At 36.5% G+C, this 23,207-nt stretch overlaps 3 protein-coding genes across 10 annotated transcripts in view; 2 read left to right on the top strand and 1 right to left on the bottom strand.

Moving 5' to 3' along the window:
• The window catches only part of LOC117231538 (protein rhomboid), a 496,275-nt gene extending 485,943 nt beyond the window's left edge, over nucleotides 1-10,332 (top strand). For all 3 annotated transcript variants that reach the window (XM_033490074.1, XM_033490073.1, XM_033490075.1), the window contains 2 exons: nucleotides 4,222-4,377; nucleotides 7,412-10,332. In XM_033490074.1, coding sequence (XP_033345965.1) covers nucleotides 4,222-4,377; nucleotides 7,412-7,653 — 398 coding nt within the window. In that variant the 3' untranslated portion in view covers nucleotides 7,654-10,332. The remainder of the gene's footprint in view (nucleotides 1-4,221; nucleotides 4,378-7,411) is intronic.
• A 5,594-nt stretch (nucleotides 10,333-15,926) lies between these two features.
• LOC117231289 (vacuolar protein sorting-associated protein 52 homolog) lies at nucleotides 15,927-18,769 on the top strand. The gene is made up of 9 exons (XM_033489606.1): nucleotides 15,927-16,313; nucleotides 16,449-16,624; nucleotides 16,706-17,090; nucleotides 17,161-17,343; nucleotides 17,422-17,547; nucleotides 17,639-17,823; nucleotides 17,905-17,989; nucleotides 18,065-18,268; nucleotides 18,344-18,769. Exons 1-9 carry the CDS (start codon nucleotides 16,080-16,082, stop codon nucleotides 18,767-18,769), a joined length of 2,004 nt encoding a protein of 667 aa, XP_033345497.1. The 5' UTR covers nucleotides 15,927-16,079.
• Nucleotides 18,770-19,068: 299 nt separating this feature from the next.
• Nucleotides 19,069-23,207, bottom strand: part of LOC117231218 (mucin-3A) — a 29,004-nt gene continuing 24,865 nt past the window's right edge. For 5 of the 6 annotated variants that reach the window (XM_033489424.1, XM_033489425.1, XM_033489427.1 and 2 more), the window contains 5 exons: nucleotides 22,766-22,881; nucleotides 22,168-22,305; nucleotides 21,518-21,722; nucleotides 20,458-20,679; nucleotides 19,069-19,855 (listed from right to left, as the gene is read on the bottom strand). In XM_033489424.1, the coding sequence (XP_033345315.1) occupies nucleotides 19,767-19,855; nucleotides 20,458-20,679; nucleotides 21,518-21,722; nucleotides 22,168-22,305; nucleotides 22,766-22,881 (770 nt within the window). In that variant the 3' untranslated portion in view covers nucleotides 19,069-19,766. The remainder of the gene's footprint in view (nucleotides 19,856-20,457; nucleotides 20,680-21,517; nucleotides 21,723-22,167; nucleotides 22,306-22,765; nucleotides 22,882-23,207) is intronic. The other variant, XM_033489429.1, reaches the window with a different exon arrangement.

The raw sequence follows: 23,207 nt of genomic DNA, 5'->3' as shown, positions 1-23,207 counted from the left end.
CAGCATTTCGCTTTGTCTTTGTTTTAAATAAGATTTCAAAGCGACACAGATCAGCTTGTTTAACGTTGCAATAATCGCATATTTGTCTTATTACAGCTTTTATTAATTCTAAGCAGAAGCAGACATAATTTTCGTCGACGTAAGATTTCGTTGTAATTTCTAATTTTCGATAATTTTAAGAAACTTCGATGATGGATTCGTAATTCTTAATATTTTCCTTCTCGCACATTATCTCTGTTATTTTATTTACATCGTAAAAAGTTATCTCAACGTTCATTTTATTATCTTTCTTCTCGTCTCTAAAGTTACGCTTTGAAACTAAATTCCTCGAACGATTTGCGCTTTCTCTTCCAACCTTCAACTCCATAAGGGATTATACGTAGCGATAGAAGCCGTACGATAATTCAATACGAACGTGCACTATCCTTCGAAGAATAAAGTTCCCCAACTCGAATTCCCCGATGAAACCCGATTCTTTCGCCGGACGTATGTAATACGTAAATTGTTAATTTCTATGGAACTCGGTTATAGTTAGTCGATTCATTAGAGATAAGTAATTTGCTTAATACGGATAGTAACCAGTCTGATGTGAAGCGAACGTTTCCTTGCCAAGGTAGAAACACATATCCGATTTCCAACCGGAGGAAACTCTATGCACAGGTAGTTTACGAGGTTTATGGTGGTGAGCAGAGCCACTACCCTATGGAGCTCCCAGAACGATACAGGTCACTCGCTAATTACTACCACTACTGCTACTATTCTCTCTGTCTGTCCCTTTCTTTCTCTTTCCCTTTCTCTCCCTTTCTCTCTCTCTCTCTCTTTCTCTCTCTCTCTCTCTCTTTCTCTCCCTATATGCTTCACAATCGAACTAGACTAACACAGGAGCAGTGCAGGTGAAATTAATAGCTTAGTAAATAATTTTATAATTAAATTCTAAAGTTGTTCCGTAGAACGAAGTAGATTATTGTCGGATAGTACGTAAAGCCAAAAGTTTCGCGGATGAGATAATTGCACGTTTGTTAATCCCCGTGGTCGATCGAATATTCCGATATTTTAGCATCAGGAGAAAATTGATTTTATTTCAATTACTCTTATTGTTGCATCGACGTTGCATTTGCCTTGGTTATTAACGACTCAATAACGAACTTTACAATTTGTTGTACAGTTTGGTATGTTTTAGGCAGCGCGGTAGATTTTGGGTCGGTTCATTGTCCTTTAAATCGTCTCTCAAGCTGGATCTTACGCTGAATCGTTGTCTATTCATGACGTGTCTTCTGCGATGAATGATAATGTGCTCTACTGTCGGATGAACTTCGCACAGTTCGCAGGTTGGACATTCTTCTTTGTTGAGAAGATATTGGCGAGCGAGTTTCGCGTGGCCCATTAGGATTCTTGAGATTACGACTTGGTCGTGTCTTGGTAGAATAAGAATCTTCTTGAAAAAGTCGCTTCGTATTGTTGTTGGTCGTGGTTTGCACGAAGATTTCTATTTTTTGTCCAATTTTCGTTTATTTTCGCTCTTAAGTTAAGAAGTATAATTTCTGCGGACAAACTGTTGCAGGCTGTAATGGTCTGGACCTGGAGAATTGTCTACTTCTTCGGCCACTACTTCGTCCGCTCTCTCGTTCCCACCGCCGGCAGACTTTCACCGACAGATTTTTTCCAACTGATTTTCTGATACAGATAAAGCGAAGAGTTTCTAGAAATGGTTTGTTTACGACGTGTTCGCGATGTCTGACTAGCGCGGTAGTATACTACTGATTTTAGAACGACGGTACACTTGACCTATAAGACGATCGAAAAAGATAATACACAAAATAATACATAAAAATAAATATTACAGAGATACGTGAGTTCTGTAAAGATAATGGGAAAGTATTTTAGTGTTGGAGATGACAAAGAAACTTTCAAACACGATAGAAATTTTTTTCTTTTTTATTTGGTAGACTATTTACAATCAATTCTCGTTGAGAATTTTAAATAACTTCATTTGGCATGGTACAATAACTTGGTTTATAATAACTTATATTATGTTGGTTCTAGTTGAATCTAATGCTTCGATCTAAAGGGTATTTTCTTTTTAATCTGCGGATCTGGTTCGTCGTGTCAAGTAGTTGGGTGACTAATGGTTGTTGACTCTTGTGTTATATCTGCTTCTGAACTTGTATATTTTTTCTCTGACTGTGGGTATCTTGAGGTCGCGGTGGATTGTTTCGTTGGTGACATACCAAGGTGCATCTATTAAGGATCTTAGTGTTTTTTATTGAGATCGTTGAAGGATTTCTATGTTGGAGTTACTCGCTGTTCCCCATAGTTGGATCCCATAGGTCCAAACAGGTTTTAGTATGGCTTTTATATAGCATTATTTTGCTCTGAGTGTTTAAGTTGGAGCGACGGCCAATGAACCAGTAAAATTTTGTAAGTTTAGCCTTGAGTTGCTTCGATTTGTCTGTGATGCGTTGTTTCCATGTCAATCTCCTATCCAGAGTCATGCCCGGACGATAGAAATGAAGCGAAGTGCTTCTATATGATCGTTCCGCCACGTCTGACTATCACCGTGTTATACTACTAATTTTAGAGCGATGGCATACTCGAGGTATAAAGCATCCACTGTTAGATTTTCCACGTGGATGATCCCTTTGATTCTTCAATAAATGCGTCTATTTCTCGTCGACATTTAACGATTTCGTTTGTAAACTATCGTTTCTCGTCTAGAGGTTTTTAACATTAGTAAACGTAGAACGATATCTTCCACTGAAAATTTCCTTTTCCTGAATAATTTCGTCGTATTAGAAGAAATGACGCGAGAACATTCCGATATTAATCATCATTATGGTCCCGAGTAAACATCCTGAAACTATAAATTTTAGTGACGAAACTAGTCGTAAGTTGGCTGTCTACAGCACAGTTTTCCACTGTCGGCTCTTCCTTCGGCTTCCTACTCGGAAACATCTGTTGCTTCGCACGCATGCGAAACGACGACGTGCGGTCTTTTGTTACACCGTGTAACTTGCTACAATAGAATACACTTGTGCAGTAACGTGCATGCCAACTTGTTTCGCGAAAGTGTTAAATTTGTTATACACGAGACGAAACAGTTTGTAGAATCTTCAAGATTTTCAAGCATTTTAATTTTTAAGATTGATTTCAAGATGTTGAAGGAAAACAAGTTCGTGTCAGCAAATAGAAAAGAACAAATAATGGTAGTAGTCTTCCATTTGTTTGTTCTTTTTATGAAATTCCATCGACTCCTTATTTTATAAATATCATGGAAATTTCTTTATAACGTATCTAGGATTTCAAGAGAAAATATAATATTAACGTTACAAGGAGATGCAAATATCCGTTGTTACGTCGCGTAACACTCTACCTAGCCCAGGCCACACACCGCGGGCAAGATGGCAACCAGATGTCTTCGGATACTCATTGCGTACCCTCAACAGTCTCAAGTACCTTCCATAAATCTCATAGATTTCCTAGTAAAGGTCCTTCAAACCAAACAAACGTCTGTTTCCGAAGAATTTCCAAAGACTATTGTCTACCACGGTTTGACGAGGGAAATTTAGTTTTTCTCACGTACGCTGCAACTTTCCTCCCACTAACCACTTTCTCTCGAGGGCGGTTAAGACCCTCCGTTTAACCAATTAACAACGAAGCCTATTTCCCTCACTCTCTTAACTAACATCGGCACCAACAAATCCGATGGTCCCGTGCGCTAGACACACCCATCCTTAGCTTTCCTCCGACACAGCATCGTCTCCCAAGACAGTGGGACATGCAGTTTTACATCCTTCGAACGGTCAACATCCTTCCACCGGGTATACACACCCGCAGATCAGTCACTCATTCATCTCGTACATACGCACCAGCGTAATTGTCTTCGTTGCCTAAGTTGTTGGAATAAACGGTGAAATATAACTTACTCTACTGTGTCATATTCATTCAACCACCTCTGTTATCTTAACCGAAACAGGGGAACGACTACTTCGCGGCGTCGATTCAACGAATCGTAGCGAGAATTTACGCCTCTCGCTGACGCGTTTTCCTCGCGACCGCGTCTCTCCGCGAACGGTCGTAACACCGTTGTTCTTGAAAACTAATCTTTATCGGTGTTTGTTTCAAACAATGAGAGGCTAACAGTGATAGGTGTTTCAATATAACATTTTTACCGTAACATGCATAATTTGATACGAGAAATGAATTTTCTTTTTATGTTTGCAGGTTCTCTGGGTACTTCGGTGTTCGACACGGACGTGTACCTTGTTGGCGCAAGCGGTGGTGTTTACGCCCTCCTCGCGGCTCACTTAGCCAACGTCCTTCTCAATTATAATAACATGGAGTTCGGCATTGTTCGATTAATAGGGATCTTTGTAATCGGTAAGATTTCGAACAAAATTTTCTTTTCTTTCCGTATCTTTTTCGATATTACACGGATAGAGAAATTCGTTTCAGCAAGAGAGAAGGATATATTATATTTAAAAAAACAAAGATCGTAAAACTTCATACGTTTCTTTAAAAAGTTATATAGAAAGTTTTCAAGCCATACGTATAAAGCTTTCGAAGAACGAAAAATGTGAAAAATCTTTTTCCAAACTTCGAACTTAGTATTTTCAATCGATTTAATGTCCTCCTGAACTTTTTCGTAACTTGAAGGTAAAAAATTAAAAATTCGTTAAATAGAAGCTTATGGAATAATACAAGATCCACTTTAAGCTCGTCAAATCTATATCGATCTAATTTAACAAACGATTAAAACGCGATCGAAGATAAAAAGCCTTGAGCATGTTTAAAAAAAATTGAATTTAAAATCACCCTGACCACGTAAGTCTTCAACGTTTATTCAACGATACACGGTTATCTTGTGACATACTTTCATACTGGTATATACAGGGTGATTGGTAATTGGTGGTACAAGCGAAAAGGGGGTGATTCCACGCGAAAAAAGAAATCGAAAATATAGAATAAAAATTTTTCGTTCGAGGCTTTGTTTTCGAGAAAATCGACTTTGAATTTTCGCTCGGTACGCGTGCGGTACGTTATAACGAATCTCACTGTAGATCGTTGTCTCGATGGAAAAATTAAAAAAAAAATTTTATTCTATATGTCGGAGATGAAAGAACACCGGAGCCTTTGGAATTTTGGATAATCCCGCAACATTGTAACCTAGAGTCTACTATAGCTGTAATTGAACAATTATAGTTATTCAATCCGATTGTAATTGTTCGAGAGTTGTGATAATGAGCTTGGGCTCGAGGCGACAGTCAGTCGCCGAACGTAGCCGCGGTCACGGGATGAACGCTTTGTCTAACAAAGGTATGGAGTAATTCTATAGCTCTCCTTAAAAGAAATATTCGTGGCGACACGCGACAGTAAACATTCCAACGGTTTCTGTCCCGTGGCTCTCCACACGCAGACCCTATTCTTCGAGTAAGATGATTGCCAGATGTCGATGCGTCTCCGCAGTACATGTTCGGCTAGCCCGAGGGCCCGTTATAAATCTTAAGGTTTAGTTAACTAAAGTCCTTCAAACAGACAAACGGTCTTTGTCCCAACTACGGGAAGATAGGGGAGACATATTTTTCAACGAGCGGCGTCTCCCACTAGCAACTTTCCCTCGAGGGCGGCTAGCATCTTTTTCTAACCACCGATATGGAGATTGACCAATTAGCAGCAACGCCAATTTCCCTTACTTTCTGAACGAAGGCTTTTCTCGACGAATCCGATGATCTCGTATCCTTAGACACACCCCGTTATAGTTTTCCTCTGTGGCATCATCGGGACGGGAAAGGCATTCTCGCTCGCGATCTCATTGATGAAAGGAATAACTCTTTATGATCAGTGAATATTACGCGTCCGACTTAGATTTTGTGAGTACGTTCATCTATCATCCCATCGACTGCGGAGTCGTTACTGAACCTAGGATCATTGTCATTAGTTTCTCGAGTACCTAACTACCGCGGTTACTTGTCCGGTTCTATAATAATCGTATTTGCACTAGTCAATGTCTTCTCTATTGCGTAACGACAACGTGTAACCCAAACGAAGATTCGTTTCACGCCCCTAACCCTAATTCTAATGTAAACCCGACATATATTTTCGACTTCTTTTTTCGCGTAGAATCACCCCCTTTCCGCTTGTACCATCAGTTACCAACCACCCTGTATACTTCAACAAAAATAGTGCTCTTTATCTAAGTCTATGTTCTAATTGAGTGCCGTGTGAAGCCTTTTACGCAGCTTTTGCATCCCTTTCACGCATCGTGGCTCCGCGATAAAGTTTGAATAAAGATCAACGGATTTAACACTGAAACTACCGATAGTTAACATTAAGCTCTTTCTACCAAATCAAGTCAAAATGACTGGTCTTTTAAAAAAATACGTAATAATAGAATATCTTTATATTTTTTTATTTATTACTTTTTTACAGAAGGAATTCCATGTTATGTAGTACATTTTTCGTATTATTAATCCATCCGGGACCATGATCCCTAAACGAGGGTTGACACATTTATAAAATTGTGTTATATAAATATTTCTAGTGTTAGCATCTAGCGATCGATCCGGAATTTTCCTGATAACTGATATCGTCATATCGAATGATACGCGGTAAAAATTGTAAAAACGCGTGGGAAGTACAAAACGAGGAAACTGGTTAATTGGGGTTCGAAAACAAATTGCAAGACATTTTTACACTTCGACAAGTACCAGTCATTTTCACTGGTATTGGTATAAGTAACCTTGATACAAAATTATTTTCAGTTTGAATACATAAAAAACAAAATAAAATTCATTATATTATTCCTTTAGTTATCGTTGCGAAGGTCATTACGTTATTACGGGGAAAAAGTATAACATGAAGTAAGAATTTGAAAATAAAATTGTAAAACCAGTCGATTTGACTGGTGTGGTAGTTCCAGTGTTAATATAACTTGCCGGTTTCCCTTTGCTGGTGTTGTTAAAACAGAGGACAAAGTACGGAAAGTGTTTGTAGCATGGGAACGAAGACAGAAGCAGGAGGAAATGGTACACTGTACACGCGAGTAAAACGAGCTTTGCAGTTTTCACAGCATTGCTTTAACGTCGCTACGATTTTCCAAGTTTCTTGCCGACTGTTAATCCTGTTAATCTCAGACAAATTTTCTAATTCTCGACGTAACGCTGAAACACGAAATTCAAAATTACTCCAGTATTTTACTTGCCGAGATTCGATATCCAATTGCCTACTCTGTCCAATTAAAATTATTCTGAGTTTCAAAGGTAGGAAAGTCCTAACTAGAGAAATTAGCAGATAACGCCCAACAATCCACTTGATAATCCACCGACAACTCGACATGTCTTCCTCTTATGTAAGCAATCGGCTTGATAGACGTGCAAATGGAAGAAACGTAAAACGAAACGATTTTCATTTTCAGCGAGTGCAGACGTGGGATTCGCGATCTACGACAGATACGCAGCCGAGCAAATAGGCCCGCCAGTTTCCTACGTGGCGCATCTGACGGGTGCATTGGCGGGTCTGACGATCGGTTTGTTGGTGCTGAAGAACTTCGAGCAGCGGCTCCACGAACAGCTTCTCTGGTGGGTGGCCCTCGGCGTATACGCGGCCTGCACGATCTTCGCGATCATGTACAATCTCATGCATCCGGACTATCCATGACGCGAGGTCAGCTTCGCGTACGGCCAACCGCGAAATTCGTAACGCGAAGCTGACTAACAAATTGTCGAACTAACAAAGGAGGACACAGATGAGAAATCGAGAAGAAACATGGAAGTTTGAGTTGATCGAGAGGACGGTCGAGAGAAACTGTTCTCTAACCTCGACGAAGATGAGCGAAGAAAAAAAGAAGAAGATTTTTCCAAGCGTCTAGTGGATTTTTTGAAGACGAAGAGAAAGAAGAAACCTCTGTTTCCGATTCCACGGCGGTCGCGGTGCAGAGCAAAGAGACGATAAGAAGATATTTTTGAATGAAGGAAAGTTGAACATTGCACGGGACGGTTTTTTGAGTAGTCGTGTATGGCGAAGCGAAGTTTTTGGACGAACACGACGAAGAAAAATTAGATGGGAAGGTTCGTTGTTTGCTAGACTGAAGAATGAAGAGGAGAATCGATGATAGCCCCTGTTGATAAATCGCACTTTCCAAGAGTTTGCCTCGAGGGGAGCTTGGAAAGTGATAGAGAGCGATGGCAGATATTTCGGAGAAACTGTAAGTAAATGGTTAGCAAAACAGGACTACGATTAGAAGGAAAAATTAATGATTACGTAACGCTAACAGGAAGAAAGAGAAATAATTTTCTAATCACTGGCATTCGCGTAAGAGGAGATTTTTAAAAGTATATTAAAATTCAAAGGAAGTGGAAGAATGAATATTTTAGCTACTTTGATCGAACTTAGTCATCAGTACAAATTGAAAGAACAAGCAAAATGAAGATATTCGAAGGAGCCGTGACACTTGACACTCGTTGAATATGCAAACTTGAACGAATAAAACGAGAAGCAAGAAATAAAGGGGAAAAATACAAATAAAAAGGAGAGAACAGAAACAAGAAAGACAAAGAACACAGACCGGAAAGAAAACACTGTGCGACAGCAAATCTCATTATTTTCGAATACAATTTTCGCGAGATAGCTCCCTTATTCGTCGAAATGTCGCGTAATTAAAACAATACAGATATAAAATTACTTTCGTGTCTCTCTCTCCCACGTCGGGACAAATTCAACTGTGCATAGGATAATTAATTAATTAATTAATTCATTAAAATACCAGGAAGAAAATTCCTTTCCTACGCGCATACGCGTCATGGTTCGCATCGACTTTACGTATCTTCTCCAAGTCGAATATCGCAACTACGAAAGAACGAATCTATCACGGAGAAGATAATAAAAGAAATCGAAAAATTTGAATGATACAACCGATCCCTTCCCCTCGAGCGTCAGCGATTTCCTACTTTCCCGGTGAGAAACCAAAGATTCGAGATACCTCTGGGAATCCGTTTACGGGACCCAAATTGTCGTTCGAATTACGATAACCACGAAAACTCGCGATTCATCGAGCAGAAAGAGTGAGAGAGTGAGAGAAAGAGAGAGAGAGAGAGAGAAAAGAAATGGAAAGGAATGGTATAAGGAAAGAACAGAAGAACGATGAGAAGAAGAAAAAAATCTTCGTTTAAAGGATTCGTTTCGGGGGGATGGGAGGGGGAGGGGGAGCGGACGACACGAGCGTAGAAGGAGACGCGATTCTTCTTTCCGGATTATTTTCTCGCTTATCGGCCGCTTTCGTGGCACGAAGAAAACCAAAGAATCCTAGCGAACAACCTCTTTTGCCCTTTTCAATTTCACTTCTCGAACGAAGACGGACGACAAGCGAAGAGCAACGGAGATAGAGGCGAAAAGATGTTCCGGAGGAAGCCTTCGCGATGTCGAGGGAAACAAGGTGTCCAGATACAAGAAACCGAGAAGAGAACCAAGGGAGAACGATCGATCGTCTCTCTGGTCACGAGGAAAACGAAAGAAGAATGGTCTTTTCGTCGCTATTCGAGGATCGATCCTGGCAGCAAACGCGGCAACGATCTTTCTCGGGAATCGAACGGAACGTCGTGCAAATGAAAAAACCAGCAGATTAAAGAATCGAACGTCTCCTACCGGCGTCTTCTCTTACGGCTGACGATCGCAAGGATTTGCCTTGGTCGTTGGAAAATTCGTTCCTTTACGAAGTTGAGTCCGACAACCACGAAGCACGATGATCTTTCTTTATTAATACGAGAATTAAGAAAATCGATGATTAATCGAGGAAAAAGAACTTTGACGTTCTTCGGTTCAAATACGTCTCGAGGCGTGAAATTCAAACAGCGACCGCGCGCCGCTGAATTTAGTTATCTTCGGGGCATTTACGTAATTATCGCGAAACGCGATGCTCGTCGAGATGCGTTTTTAAAAAAGAGAGAGAGAAAGAAAAAAAAAAGAAAAGAAAAACTGGTTCTGTTCTTCATCTTCTACCGACTGCCGAACATCCACGATCATCACCAAGGTGCGATCAAGATGTGATCAAAGCTGTCTCCTCCAGCGTGTTTGTGACCGAGCGATCGATTCGCGCTCTAATCTGTATACCATTGTAAATAATTCTGTACATAATCAAAACGGCGGACATCCCGCCATGTGTATGCACGAGTGCGTGTGTGTGTGTGCGTGTGCGCGAAAACGAATGCGAGAGTATAATGCAAGCGCGTTGGACCGAAGTAAATCTCGGTCGACCGCGCGGTCTAGTCTGATAATCGCGAGATTGCGTGGTTGCTCGTATAAAACAAGAGAACGATAAGAGAGAGAGAGAGAGAGAGAGAGGGAGAGAGACAAATAAGAAACGAATATCAAGTATTTTGAATTTGGTGTTTCGCGAAGTAACAAGATTTTCTTAGAAAAATTTGCTTAAGAAGATACGATGAAGATTCGCGAGTTTTGTGGGACAACTTTCTCAAGCTTTGTCCATATTCTATGTCCCTGTTGATATTATAATTTAGTAACATGATTTATCGTCGACCTAAAATTCAAGTTTCGTTCGAGGAGAATTTCGAAGAACGAGCTTAGGCCCATTCGAAGAAAGAAAATCGTCGAACAGCGAAACGAAGAAGCTTGCGCGAATGATCGAAGAATATCGTTGCGATTTTCACGAGTTCTTCGCGAAACATATGTGTTCACTCTATAAAGGCCCATTTGTAATTAAATTGCGTATAACTATAAGGTGGTTGCGTTATGGTCGACTAGTTGTACCGCGGATCTTTGGAAGCGCGTGTCTTTCGCCTTTTTCTTAACTTATTTGCTTATTCTCGTTCTTCGTCGCGCGTATATTCCTAGTAAATACGAAAGCTTCTATTTATTGATACTTTCTCGTCGATAAAGGTGTGCCGGTGATTTCGTCGCGACTTGGATCTCCTCGAGTCCGCTCCATTCGTTAATCCACGTCCTCTTTTTCTCTTCTTTCTTATCCATCGGTCGACTCACACACGAGGAAATATTCTCAATTTATTTTGCTTTCCCGTTTATGGATCGATTCTTTTCGTTATAATTTCCCAACTATTTTCATTTCTTAAACGTAAATGATACCAGATTGGTTGAAAATTTAGGAAGAAAGATATTAACGAGTAAATCGAGAATTATTTCGTTGCGACGTTGAGTTTCCTTTGGTTCGCGAAAACTAATCGTCAGCGCGAGTGTTCGCGAGATAAAAAGAGCGAGAGAAAGGAAAAGGAGGAAATTCGTACCAAAAAGTCGATGGCGAAAAGGCGAACGAGTTCAAACCGAGAGTGATTAACGATGCTAGTCAATTAGTAGCGGCAGCAGGCAGCTAAGGCATTAAGACATTGTCGGAGAACAATTTTCCTTCTTCTTTCTTTTTTTTTTTTTTCGTTTTGAAACGGCGAGATACGGCTCGAAAATTTACTTCAGAACAACGTGGTGATTCGTCGTTCGGATTTCTGACGTGTTTCTTCCGATTGATTACGCTTACAAATAATCGTTAAATAGCATAAATAGTTGCTAACTCGACAATTACGAAAATTGAACTTTCACCGTATATCGTGACAATCTGCATTAATGGAATTTTCTCATCTTTTCGTTTGAAATCGTATCGTGTCAGAAATCATGGAAAAACATCGAATCACCAATTTCACCAGCGATTTGAAACACGTCGTCCTAACGATTTTGACTTCAAATCGGACAGCAGAATATTATTGTCGAATATTAATGCCAGTCCTCGAGTTCCACGTTTATTTATTTCGAAGAGCCGGCCAAAATGTTACCTGCGAGGCAAATAGAAAAGTTCCGCTCGCGACATAGTCTAACTCTATCAGCATAATTAAGGCGTGACGACGAGAGATTTATACAGTCACGAACGCGTTGTATCCGTTAAATTATTTCGCGTGTTAACGTTAGAAGCTAAAACACGTGTTCAAGTCGAATTCGTTTAAGTGTCGAATTCGTTTAAGTATCGTTCGATTCTGCTCGTTTCTCCCTTTCCTTTACAGCCTCGAAGAAAACGGAGGGAGATCATCGAACAACGTATATTATTTTCACGCGTTTTTATTTATTTATTTATTTATTTATTATTTCGTTTTATTAAGCGGCGCCCGAGCCAGCTATCGAACATCCGATACGACGAACTAATCCGAATATTCGATATCGATAGAGAATCCGTGGTTAGATACACGAATATCTATCGTAACGACAGCGTTTTCGTTTCGTTCTCGACACTTGAGCGGCTTCGAATTCGCGTACCTCGAAATTTGTAGCAGCGCTACACGCGCGCCGATACTAGTATTAGTTCTTGTTTAATTTCTATTACCGTTGCTGGGCATTGTTTGTTTCGAATTCTGCTTTTAATTGATGCAGTTTCGCCTCCTGGAACGCGCGCCTCTCGGATAACGGAAGCACAGACGTTTCGAGGAGGGATCATCCTGCTCGTTTGCGGAATAATTAACGAGCAGAATTGGATTCTTCTCTGCTTTTTCTTTTCTTCCCGGTCTCGAGAGGTTTAGGTTTTAAGTTGATATTTTTGATGAACTCGACGTTTCGATGGCCGAACCAAACAATTGTACCTACCGTGAACAACGTCCACTTTCTGTACCGCTGTTTTTAAAACGAAATTTTAATGCAACAATTCATGGAACACGCGTCTCGAACCGGCGTGCTGCGTCGAGTCCTCGAGGCTCGAAGATCGTCGGGATCATTGAAACGAGCCCTTTCTGTCGAACGTACGAATGATATACAGTAGAACTTCGTTTGTGCAAACTTGTCGGCAGGCAAGCAATTTACGTAATTGGAACAAATGTGATGAGATTTTTCAATTTGCTCATTAATCTTCTATCATTAGCTATTTATTATTATAGTAAGAGTTTATTGGGTTCGTATTCAGGTAAATACATTCAGCTGGCAGAAATTCATTTATTCGCGTACCAACCGAAATGAGATTGGCCGACTGAAATTTCGTGTAAACAAAATAAAAGTTCGTGTAAACGAAGTTCTAGCGTAATTGGAACTCAACGAATGATCGTTAGAATGATTGCAAAATATGAAATGTCGAGCAGTGAGATTAAATTTCCGAGTATATTCAGCGTTTATTGTAATGCATGTGAAACATTTGATATATTTCATTTCAAGACTGAGTTTGATCGAGAGTGATCTAGCTTGAGAAACGTAAGACGGCAAATCACGATCAAACTGTTAGTAATTAAAACAGTTCTGCGTAAATACGCTCTTTCCATGCGACTTGAAATATTCAATAGTATCTTTTTCATTGTATCGTAAGAAGCACAATTTTTGTGTAATTTCGTGATTCACAATTTTCAGATAATTCGTCTAGTCGAAGAAAATTGTTTATGTAATGCGCGCCGCTGCTCGTAATAATCGTCAGCGAAACCGAACGAGAAATCGAACGATCGCTTGTGATCTTCTGGCGATTATACTTTATTGCGCTAATTAGTTTTGTAATAATTGGACTGTGGATATTTGTGCAATTATGAGAGATTGAAATATCTAAGAAATTTACAGAATTCGCGCGATATACAAAAATATGCAAGAAATATCCAAAGTATTGGTGATAATATTTAAAGCATTAATTATTAGATTTCATTTATTTGGATGCTTTCGAAATACGAATTGAAAATATGAATTTGCATAAGCATTCGCAGTCTAATGTACGTCAACGCGTACAAGGGAAAGACGTCCTTTTCAGTTTCATACAATTAGCTTCGTATAATTAGTCGATTTTGTAGCCACGAATGTTCGCTTTCATCTAATCGAGTCAGGGCAGGTTCCTCGCGAGTTTAAAACAATTGTAACGCGATCATGATTTTAAATCAAAATAAGAAAAGAAGAAGAAAAAAAAAAACGAAAAAGAAATAATTCCAGAATAGAGTTTCTCTTGGAGCGGTAGAGGCAAGTGCGAGCTTGCCATCTGTCAAGCCTTGTTTAGATTAGTCAAATTACTTGAATTCAAATGATTTCAAGTTAAACGAAGACTTTACTACGGACTTTACTTTAATATGGAATATGAAAAGAAAATAATTTGATCGAAATCCGTGAAAAAAGAAAAAAAGGCAATAGTGTAGCTATTACAACTGTACTTAATTTTGACAATTAAAGAGACAATTTTGTAATTGATTGACTGTATAACAGAATTTTGGAATTGTTTCTCCTATAAATAGCGGAAGTATGATTTATCGTAATTTCACTGTATAGTCTTCAATTGACTTGACCATGAGAAATTCTAGTAACTTGCCCAATCCGAACGATGCTTTGAACGAAATTAAACACATTTATCTTATACATCTCTCGGGTGAATTAGCCGAGGAAAACATTGTTCGTTTAGTGTATGGTCGATGGATATCTTCTCTTCGTTATTTATTTATTTATACCATTGATAATGTACGGTCAGTCATGAAACGTTCACAAGCCAAAGAGGCGGAGCTAGTAAAAGCGAAAATAGGCCTGAAAGGTTACTTTCCGTGCGACTATTGATATTATCGTTACTGTAGTCTTGTTACTTATTATTATTGTATTATTATTATTATTATTATTAATATTATTATTAATATTATTATTAATATTATTATTATCGACTTATATAATAAATTATTCTTATTACCGTCATCGTTTAAATAAACCTCGCCAGCGTCATCGTTAGTCAGCTCGTTTCGTCGCATTCGTTCGTTGATGTCTCCGTGTGCAAGATTTCGGATTTTTCCGGTGCGCGTGGGGAATGAAAATGAAAGACAAAGGATCTTTTGTAAATTGTATAAATGAAAAAACAAGAAGTAGCAAACGTTGTAAAAGGAACGCGAGAAATGTGCGAAAATAAAATTTTTGTGAAGAACGAACGTTCTATTTCCTTTACCTTCCCTAAATTCCAGATAAGAATGCAAGCTGCGTTTTAATATAGTTCGTACTATGTAATTCCTTTATTCTTATTACATTAAATTAACAAGGTTCTTAATAAGAGAACTATCACACTTGTCTCGAACACTTTTTATACTTTTCTGTAGACTAAATTCGGATATTGATACAATTATAGGATATACAACTATAGAATGAATCGATTGAATCGAATGATAGCCTTACAATATAATAAAGTAACTAAAATAAGACGTTACAGTGTAAGTGACACAATGGTACAAGTTGAACTACGGTATGGATGGTAGATCGATAATCGGTACAACAGGAAGCATACCAACTTAAATATGCACTGTGAGCTGATAAATACATTTAAACGTAAATGCAGACTAAACATGGCATTATTGAGACTTTGCGTTTCTCGTTCTGAAATATTATACAGAATACCGACCTCGAAACAAGTCAGATTTTTTTATATATAAATATAAGCTAAGATAATTGTTTAACTATTGTAATTAATTCACTCGTAAATTATTTGTTGAAATTAGTACTCGGAAAAGGTCTTCGAATAAATATTTTTTATTCATTCGTTTAGACTGGATGGTAAGACTGTATTTTATTTGTAATTCCATACGAAACTTTACTTTTAATTCAAACCATTATATACTGAATCGGTAATGTCGCATGTGATAAAAATGGTAAGAATCGAATCGAATCGAATCGAAACTACAAATATAATAAATTTTGTCATATAATATCAATGATAATAAAATAATTATAGTGTCGTTAAAAATATAATATTATTTCTATTATTAACATATTATTAGAATAAAATATTAGCAATAGAAATGATATTATACGTATATTATGAATGTCTCTTTTATATTATTAATGCCACGTTGTCCACGTCACCCCACATAAAATTTAAATTATTTAAAAAATTATTATTAGGAAAATTATATCCTAAATAAATAAACTTTTTTACGCATACATACGTATTTATTTGTTATGATATGTTTGTTCTTTACTTTATCTATGGCCCAGTTCCGTGTAACGCGTGTGTGACCAATGAGAATGTAAGTGACCGTTGTGACAGTTCTACAAGTGAAAAAGGTTTGACAGCAGAGTAAGGAATGGCGTTTATTACTGTGCGATATAAATGAATTAAATTAATAAATTAATTAAAGAAAGGGAAGATTTGTAAAATGTCGGGTGAAATTGATATCTTTGAAGATAACGAGGTGCAATTACCTCAAGATCTTGGAGATGATGTTGTTCAAGAAGTTTTGAAGACTGGTACGGATTTGCGTCAATATTCCAGACAAATTGAAAAAGAATTAAAAGAAGTGGAGAATAAATCTATTCAAGACTATATAAAAGAAAGCGAAAATATTGCAAGTCTTCATAACCAAATTGCTGCGTGCGATAATATTTTGGAGGTTAGATTTTAATCTGCATGAATTACCAGTATCTGCAATTTATAATTTCTAAAATCTGATTACGACTTCAAAAATAAAATATATTAAAAGACACGATGTATGATTTAAAATGCATTTCAAAAATTTTGTTTATAGAAAATGGAATCAATGTTAATGAGTTTCCAATTAGATTTAGGAAGTATCAGTTCAGAAATACTGTATTTACAACGTAAGTCTGTAGCAATGAGTCAACAATTGTCTAATAGGCAAATTATTAGAGGACCTCTTAGTCAGTTTATCGAAGACATGACAGTGTCAGAAGCTCTTATCGCGTAAGAATTAAGAATAATACAAAGATAATACTCGTTTAAAAATTTAGAAATATTCTTAAATTTGTAATTATGATTTATTAGGGGAATAATGGATTGCCCGGTGACTGAAAAAGAATTTTTGACCCAACTACAAACATTAAATCATAAAATAAATTTTGTAAAGGAGCAGAGTTTTAAAGAAGCAAAGTCGTGCTTAGATGTGAAAGATATATTAGAGAAACTGAAAGTGAAAGCACTAGCAAAGATCAGAACGTATCTTTTAGAACAGATTTACAAATTCAGGAAACCAATGACAAATTATCAAGTCCCTCAGAACAATATGTTGAAGTATAAATTTTTCTTCGAATTTATTTTAGCAAATGAAAGAAACGTAGCCGAAGAAATTTGTGGAGAATATATTAGCACAATGAGTAAAATATATTATTCGTATTTTAAGTCGTATTCTTCGAAACTAATGAAACTGCAGGTAAAATAATAATGTCAAATCTTAAATAGAATGATAATCAAAATCTCTTTCTAATTACTAAATTATATAGTTTGAAGAAAGAGCAACTAAAGATGATATGATGGGAGTTGAAGACACAGCAGGGAGAAGTATTTTTCATAAAACTATACTAAAGCATAAGGGTACAGTATTTTCTATAGGTAATAGAGGAGATGTATTAACTTCTCAGTTGGAAGCAGCCATTATAGTACCTCATACTGCATCTAAAACAAGGGTGAATATGGAAATTATCGCTTTTAAGGTAAAATCACATATGGAAATATTAATAGAACAATTTCTTTTGTGTTTATAGTATCATTACGAAGCTTTGTTCAGAAGTGAACAATATGCTCTTGTAGATAATGCTTGTAGAGAATATTTATTCTTAACTGAATTTTTTAAAGTACGTGGTGTGCAAGCGATGGATATCTTTAATCAGGTAAAATACTTTTCATTGTTTATGTCAATTCTAATAAAATGAACAAAAATGAATATATAAAGTTATGTACTACCATGTACTTAATAATTAGGTAATGGGAAAAACAATAAATCTAATGGTGAAAAATCTGCAATCTTTTGTGGAAAATTGCTATGATACCATCGCTTTATTCTTGTGTTTACATTTAGTAATGCGATATCGCTTAACTTGTCATAAAAGAGCGGTACCAGCTTTAGATAAGTATTGGGATAACATGACATCAATAATTTGGCCTAGGTATTTAAATCAACATAATAATATAATTTTTAATTCTTAAGTGGAAGTTTAAATATATACATTTTTTGTTTGAATCGTTAGATTCGAATACGTTTTTCAATTGAATATTCAAAGTATAAAAAGCTGCGATCCACTAAAACTCACCCAAGAAACAGGGCCACATTATGTAAGTTTATAACATTAAAGTATATGTTAACGTAAGTTTTTAGAAATAGTAATAGTTCGAGAAATTTGTATGTAGATTACACGAAGATACGCTGAATTTAGTGCTGCAATGGTTGGCGTAGTTGAAGGATTTCCTTGTGAAGGGGCTACGCAATTATTAGCGGAATTGCGGGAAGCCGTGCAATGTTTCCTATTAAGAATGGCAGCTACATTTTGCACTAGAATTCAACAACTAGTTTTTCTCATCAATAATTATGATTTGGTTCTTGGTGTATTAATGGTAAAACAATTAATTTATTACGCTTAATTAATATTGTAAAAAGAAATATGTTATAGACGTAACCATATTCTTTAGGAAAGAACACGAGACAATTCAAAAGAAGCAGAAAGTTTTCGCGATCAATTAAACGCACGTTCTTCGGAATATGTCGAGGAAATTTTAAGTCCACATTTTGGAGGTATAATACAGTTTGTCAAAGAATCTGAAGTCATGATCGAGAAGGGTCAACCCGATGAATCAAAAAGACAAGAGGGAAAAGCATTGGCTCTTGTACAATCTTTTACGAATAATTGGAAACGTGCGTTAGAAGAAATTAATCACGAAGTATTAAAATCTTTTCCTAGTTTGGTACTTGGTACAGCACTGGTACAACATGCAATGACACAGTTAGTGCAATATTACCACAGATTCCATAAAATCTTACCGCCAAATGCTCGTACACAATTAACGAACTTCCATCATATAATGGTGGAAATGAAAAAATATAAAGCGAATTATTAAAAAGAATAAAAGAATTTTTATTAAAATCAGGCAGAATTATCGTAATAACGTATAACAGTATATCAATTTTATTATTAAATTTCGTCGATTTAGAACGTAATGTAATTGTAAATGTTATATATATTTATGAATGGAAATATTATATACTTTATTTATAAATTATCTTTACAAAAATAAAAAATAATTTTATTATCAATATGATTGTATATTTTTTATCTCTATTCTATTTATTGCATATAAGTGAGAAGACGAAAGATAGTAATTGGTCAAATATTAAAAATAACATTAGAAGACAATAATTATGAAAAAACATAGACTGTACATTTATTTATAAAATAATACATACTATAATAATACTAATCATGGTATTGCGTTACCATTCTATACAATTAGGCAATTAATTTTTCGCACTTAGTGGCTCGTATAGCTTGCGTAGCAACATGAGCGATTGACACGCATCTATGTTATATAAATTAGTCTTTCTATTTGTTTATGCCTTAAAAAAGATCCCATTACATTTATGCAATTTCACAACATCTATGGCAAATCCTGTCGATTTATCCTTATTGTTGAACTTAATGATAGTTCTAGAGATTTATCTTTTCTTCCTTTCCCGAGATACCTACGTTTTTGTCTCAATTACGATCTTTTTGAGACGAATACTTTAATTCTTTGCGATTTACTGCAATAATCCCTAAGCGTTAAAAATTCTTTTTCCTTTTACTAAAATTTTATTTTCCTCGTTATCACTACATATTTCTAAAAACAGAACGTTTATTAGGCTAGTATATTATTCATAAATTATTATTAGATTATCACGTAGTGCAAACCTAGTCTAAGATTATTATTATATTTTTCTTTAGCAAATCGCAAAGAAGTAATAAGTATAAGAATATAAATATTTTTCGTGTACTGTGACTGACATATGCATTTCCTCTTAAGACGCCTGACTTTTCAAATTGAATGTAACCGATCTACGTAACCGATGTTGTAGTGGCTATAGTATGCCGTCAATTGCGTGCAAAACTCCATTTGTTGCTGGTATATTATGTGTTACGACATGCGCCTCGTTCACTCGTACTCGACCTGGAACAACATAGGAAATAGTTTACAATCTTTCTTTATTACAAAATATTTTCTTTGAAAGGTTGTTTCATAACGGTAATTACTAAATGGAAGACAATTAATTTGAAAATAATTACAAGCAATTATAACATTGAAAGTGAAAGAACAATTTCAAGGGATAAAGATGGGTGGGGCAGCACGTATGCATCCATTAGAAAGAAATTCGTTCCATATCATACTTTAATGAATACGTTATGGGGCGAAAGGGAATGTTTAATCACAAGGTGGGGGAATCACTGCTTAACGAGCAAATAGGTTATTAGGACGCCTATTTTTTCACCGTTCGCGCGCCAGACTACAATTTTTACGGGAAGAAAATTCTTTGAATTTTTCTAGCTTAGAAGATTATTATTCAATACGTATGTTTCGTTCAATTAACATAACTTTGAGCAGGAAATCGGGAATTCAGATTCGTTAGTCATAAGTAGTTAATATTTTCTCCAAGCAATTAAATTTGTTATTTAAACAAAATTATAACATATATATTTTGATAGAATATTTTTCTTGTAATATTAAATCTTACTTGATATTTTATATTTTATAACAGAATATCTTTCACTTACCACCGTTTTTGTGAATATGAACAGGTGACTGAGGACGAAGGGTATCCTTTTGCAAATAATACCTCATACCAGCTGTGTATAGGGTAGATGGAATCACGTGTCTCGAAACAATCGTTTTCGCAGCTTCTGGTCCGTCTTCTTCCGTCCAAACCGGTGCTCCGTCTTTCGAAGATGATTCGAAAGCGGAGTCCGTTGGTGCGAAAACGGTGAAAGTTTTAGGTCCTGCAAAAGTTATTTCCGCATTACTGAACTGTTAATAATTCTAATTTTAACACCTAAATGTTATCATACATACAATCATAGACAATTACGACAGCTTCTGTTAAATTTGACTTAATAAATATCAACGGAAGCTCAGATTATTGAAAATTTGACGAACCTTCATTAAAGTAAGTATGAAAATTTCATTCAGTCGGCTTGAGATAATTTATCGATTATTATTATTAATGGATATTTCACGCTTTAAGTATAACTCGTTCCCTTCGAGCTTTGCTTAGAATGTATCCTTAAAATGTACAAAAATCAAGTTACATAATTGTTACACGACATGGTGATAATTAATGAATTACGAATTATTATATCCAGGTATTTTTAAATAAAATCTTTTGAAAATCATAAAATATCTGGCTATATGTACGTCATTAAATAACTATTAGCCATCTATATCATTAATAGATACGATATTACGAGCACTGTTATTGGGTAAAGGCTCATTAACCCTTCAACGATGGAAAGAGTTTCGTCAGAAAGTAAACAAGTTGTACGAGTGATGAAGCATCGCAAACGATGATTTAGATAAGTTATCGAACGTGTACCGGTTATTTGAATCATCAATTTCTCATCAATTCCTCTTTATTACCGAATACAAGAAATCCATAAACTACATCTTATCTTGTGGCATTTCAAAGAATCAGGCATGATTGATATATAAGTTAGTTTTGTAGCTGATAGTAATTTAACAGTTCCCTGCAATTTTATGCGTTCATAAATGTGCGTTATTATTTATTTTTTATTATTTAGTTATTATTATTATTATTATTATTTATTCGATCTGTCTTACCTGATAAAGTATCTTGAAGACCGGAGATGTAAAGCATTTTAAGGAAATTGGTGAATCTTCTCTCGCGGTCAGCCTGCAACGTTTGCACCAAATCGCCAACCGGAAGAGGAAACATCACCCTATCAACAGCGTGGGCGACACCCTGTGGTATCTCGATGTCCCGTTTATTCGATGCCACTTTCGCGCCATTTATCGTTGTCACCTGCTTGTAAAAATGAACAAAAAAAAAAAAAAAAAAAACACAGCGCTGTTAACGTCGCTTTCTGCTTAGATCAATGTCGATTTTACTCGTTTTAAGAATTTAAATAACATTACGCAAAGTTAGTGAAAAAGATACGCGACAGTAAGAAAGATCATTGGTTTCAATCTTCGCCAATTTTGAATTCCTAGAAAAGAAAAGATCGCACGATCGTTTATGTACGCACGATGTTATGCATTATTAACGAGCGAATGGAATGTTTTCCAGAAGGTCGACAAACTAGATCAACGCGAAACGATCGATCGAGCAATGCGGCGAATATGCAGCGCTGGTTATGACTCATTGATCCAAAAATGAGAATCGATGGAGATAAATCGCCGTTAAGGTCAGTGAGACTGTCAACGATAACATAATCTGGAATTACGAGGTCTCTGTGAAATAAGGGATATACCTTGATGTCGTTCCATTCGTGGTCGTGCATTGCGTATTCGTTCACTCTTAATTGCGTTCCAGCTAAGCTAACACCAGTCATTTCATCTTGCAACGAATCGATCCTGAAGGCTCCTGGTATCACGTGGTGCAGCAGTAACTGCAAATTAACCATATAAACCATATAAATTCCAGCGATATAGTCTACTTAATCATCGTATAGTAGACCATAATTCCATTTAAGGCACAGCGGTAGTTGTAAATTAATCATACAAATTCCATCCATGTAAATTTTATTTAATCACGGTAAATTACTTTTACCCATAATTCTATTTAAGAGAGAATTAATGATCAACAGAATGTGGCATTTTACTGTGACGTCAGCTCCTTAGAGATATAACTACATTCTGCAATCCAATCAAAAATTACTACTTATCAACGTATCGCGCAATTACTCTTCAATTACTCTTCAAATTACTCTTCAAATTACTCTTCAATTAATTACTCTTCGATTCGAGGATGGAATTTCGTTTGCTCGTGAGAAGCTAAGAAGACGATTCTCGCGGGATTAATATCGCAAGCAATCGTTGCCGCGTTATAAATCAACAAAAGTGACGTACCCCGCTAAGAAGTCGTGGATTATCTCGGAACTTTTGCTCTGCCTTTTCTGGACCACCAAGTTGCACCAAAAGCGTCCTGAAAGCTTTGTCTGTCGGTACAAATATCGTGTACGGCCCTGTAATATCATAGAACAGTTTTTATAAGCGTAACATTAGTTACTTCTCTTGTAACATCGAATCATATTCATTAAATTCAAATGGTAGTCCAAATGATCGGTTCGAAAGTGTTTCGAAATAAAATAACAGAAGCGATCGTCGCGAAAGAAATTCGAGACAAACTTCGATTACATGCTACTTTTTCTATACTCGTAGATTATTTTTAAAACGTAGACGATCAATCTCAGATAGAATGACTCGCTGTTTTATAATCCTATTTCAAGTATTCGTCTACGTTTCGCACGATATTGTGTAACTCGCTGTAGCTTAGCGTCATTTTACGATT

This window comes from Bombus vosnesenskii, unplaced genomic scaffold (assembly GCF_011952255.1).
Source record: "Bombus vosnesenskii isolate JDL3184/JDL3185 unplaced genomic scaffold, Bvos_JDL3184-5_v1.1 scf7180000013272, whole genome shotgun sequence".
Classification (NCBI taxonomy): domain Eukaryota; kingdom Metazoa; phylum Arthropoda; class Insecta; order Hymenoptera; family Apidae; genus Bombus; species Bombus vosnesenskii.
Note: the sequence above shows the minus strand (reverse complement) of the source record. Positions and strands in the feature narration are given on the sequence as shown.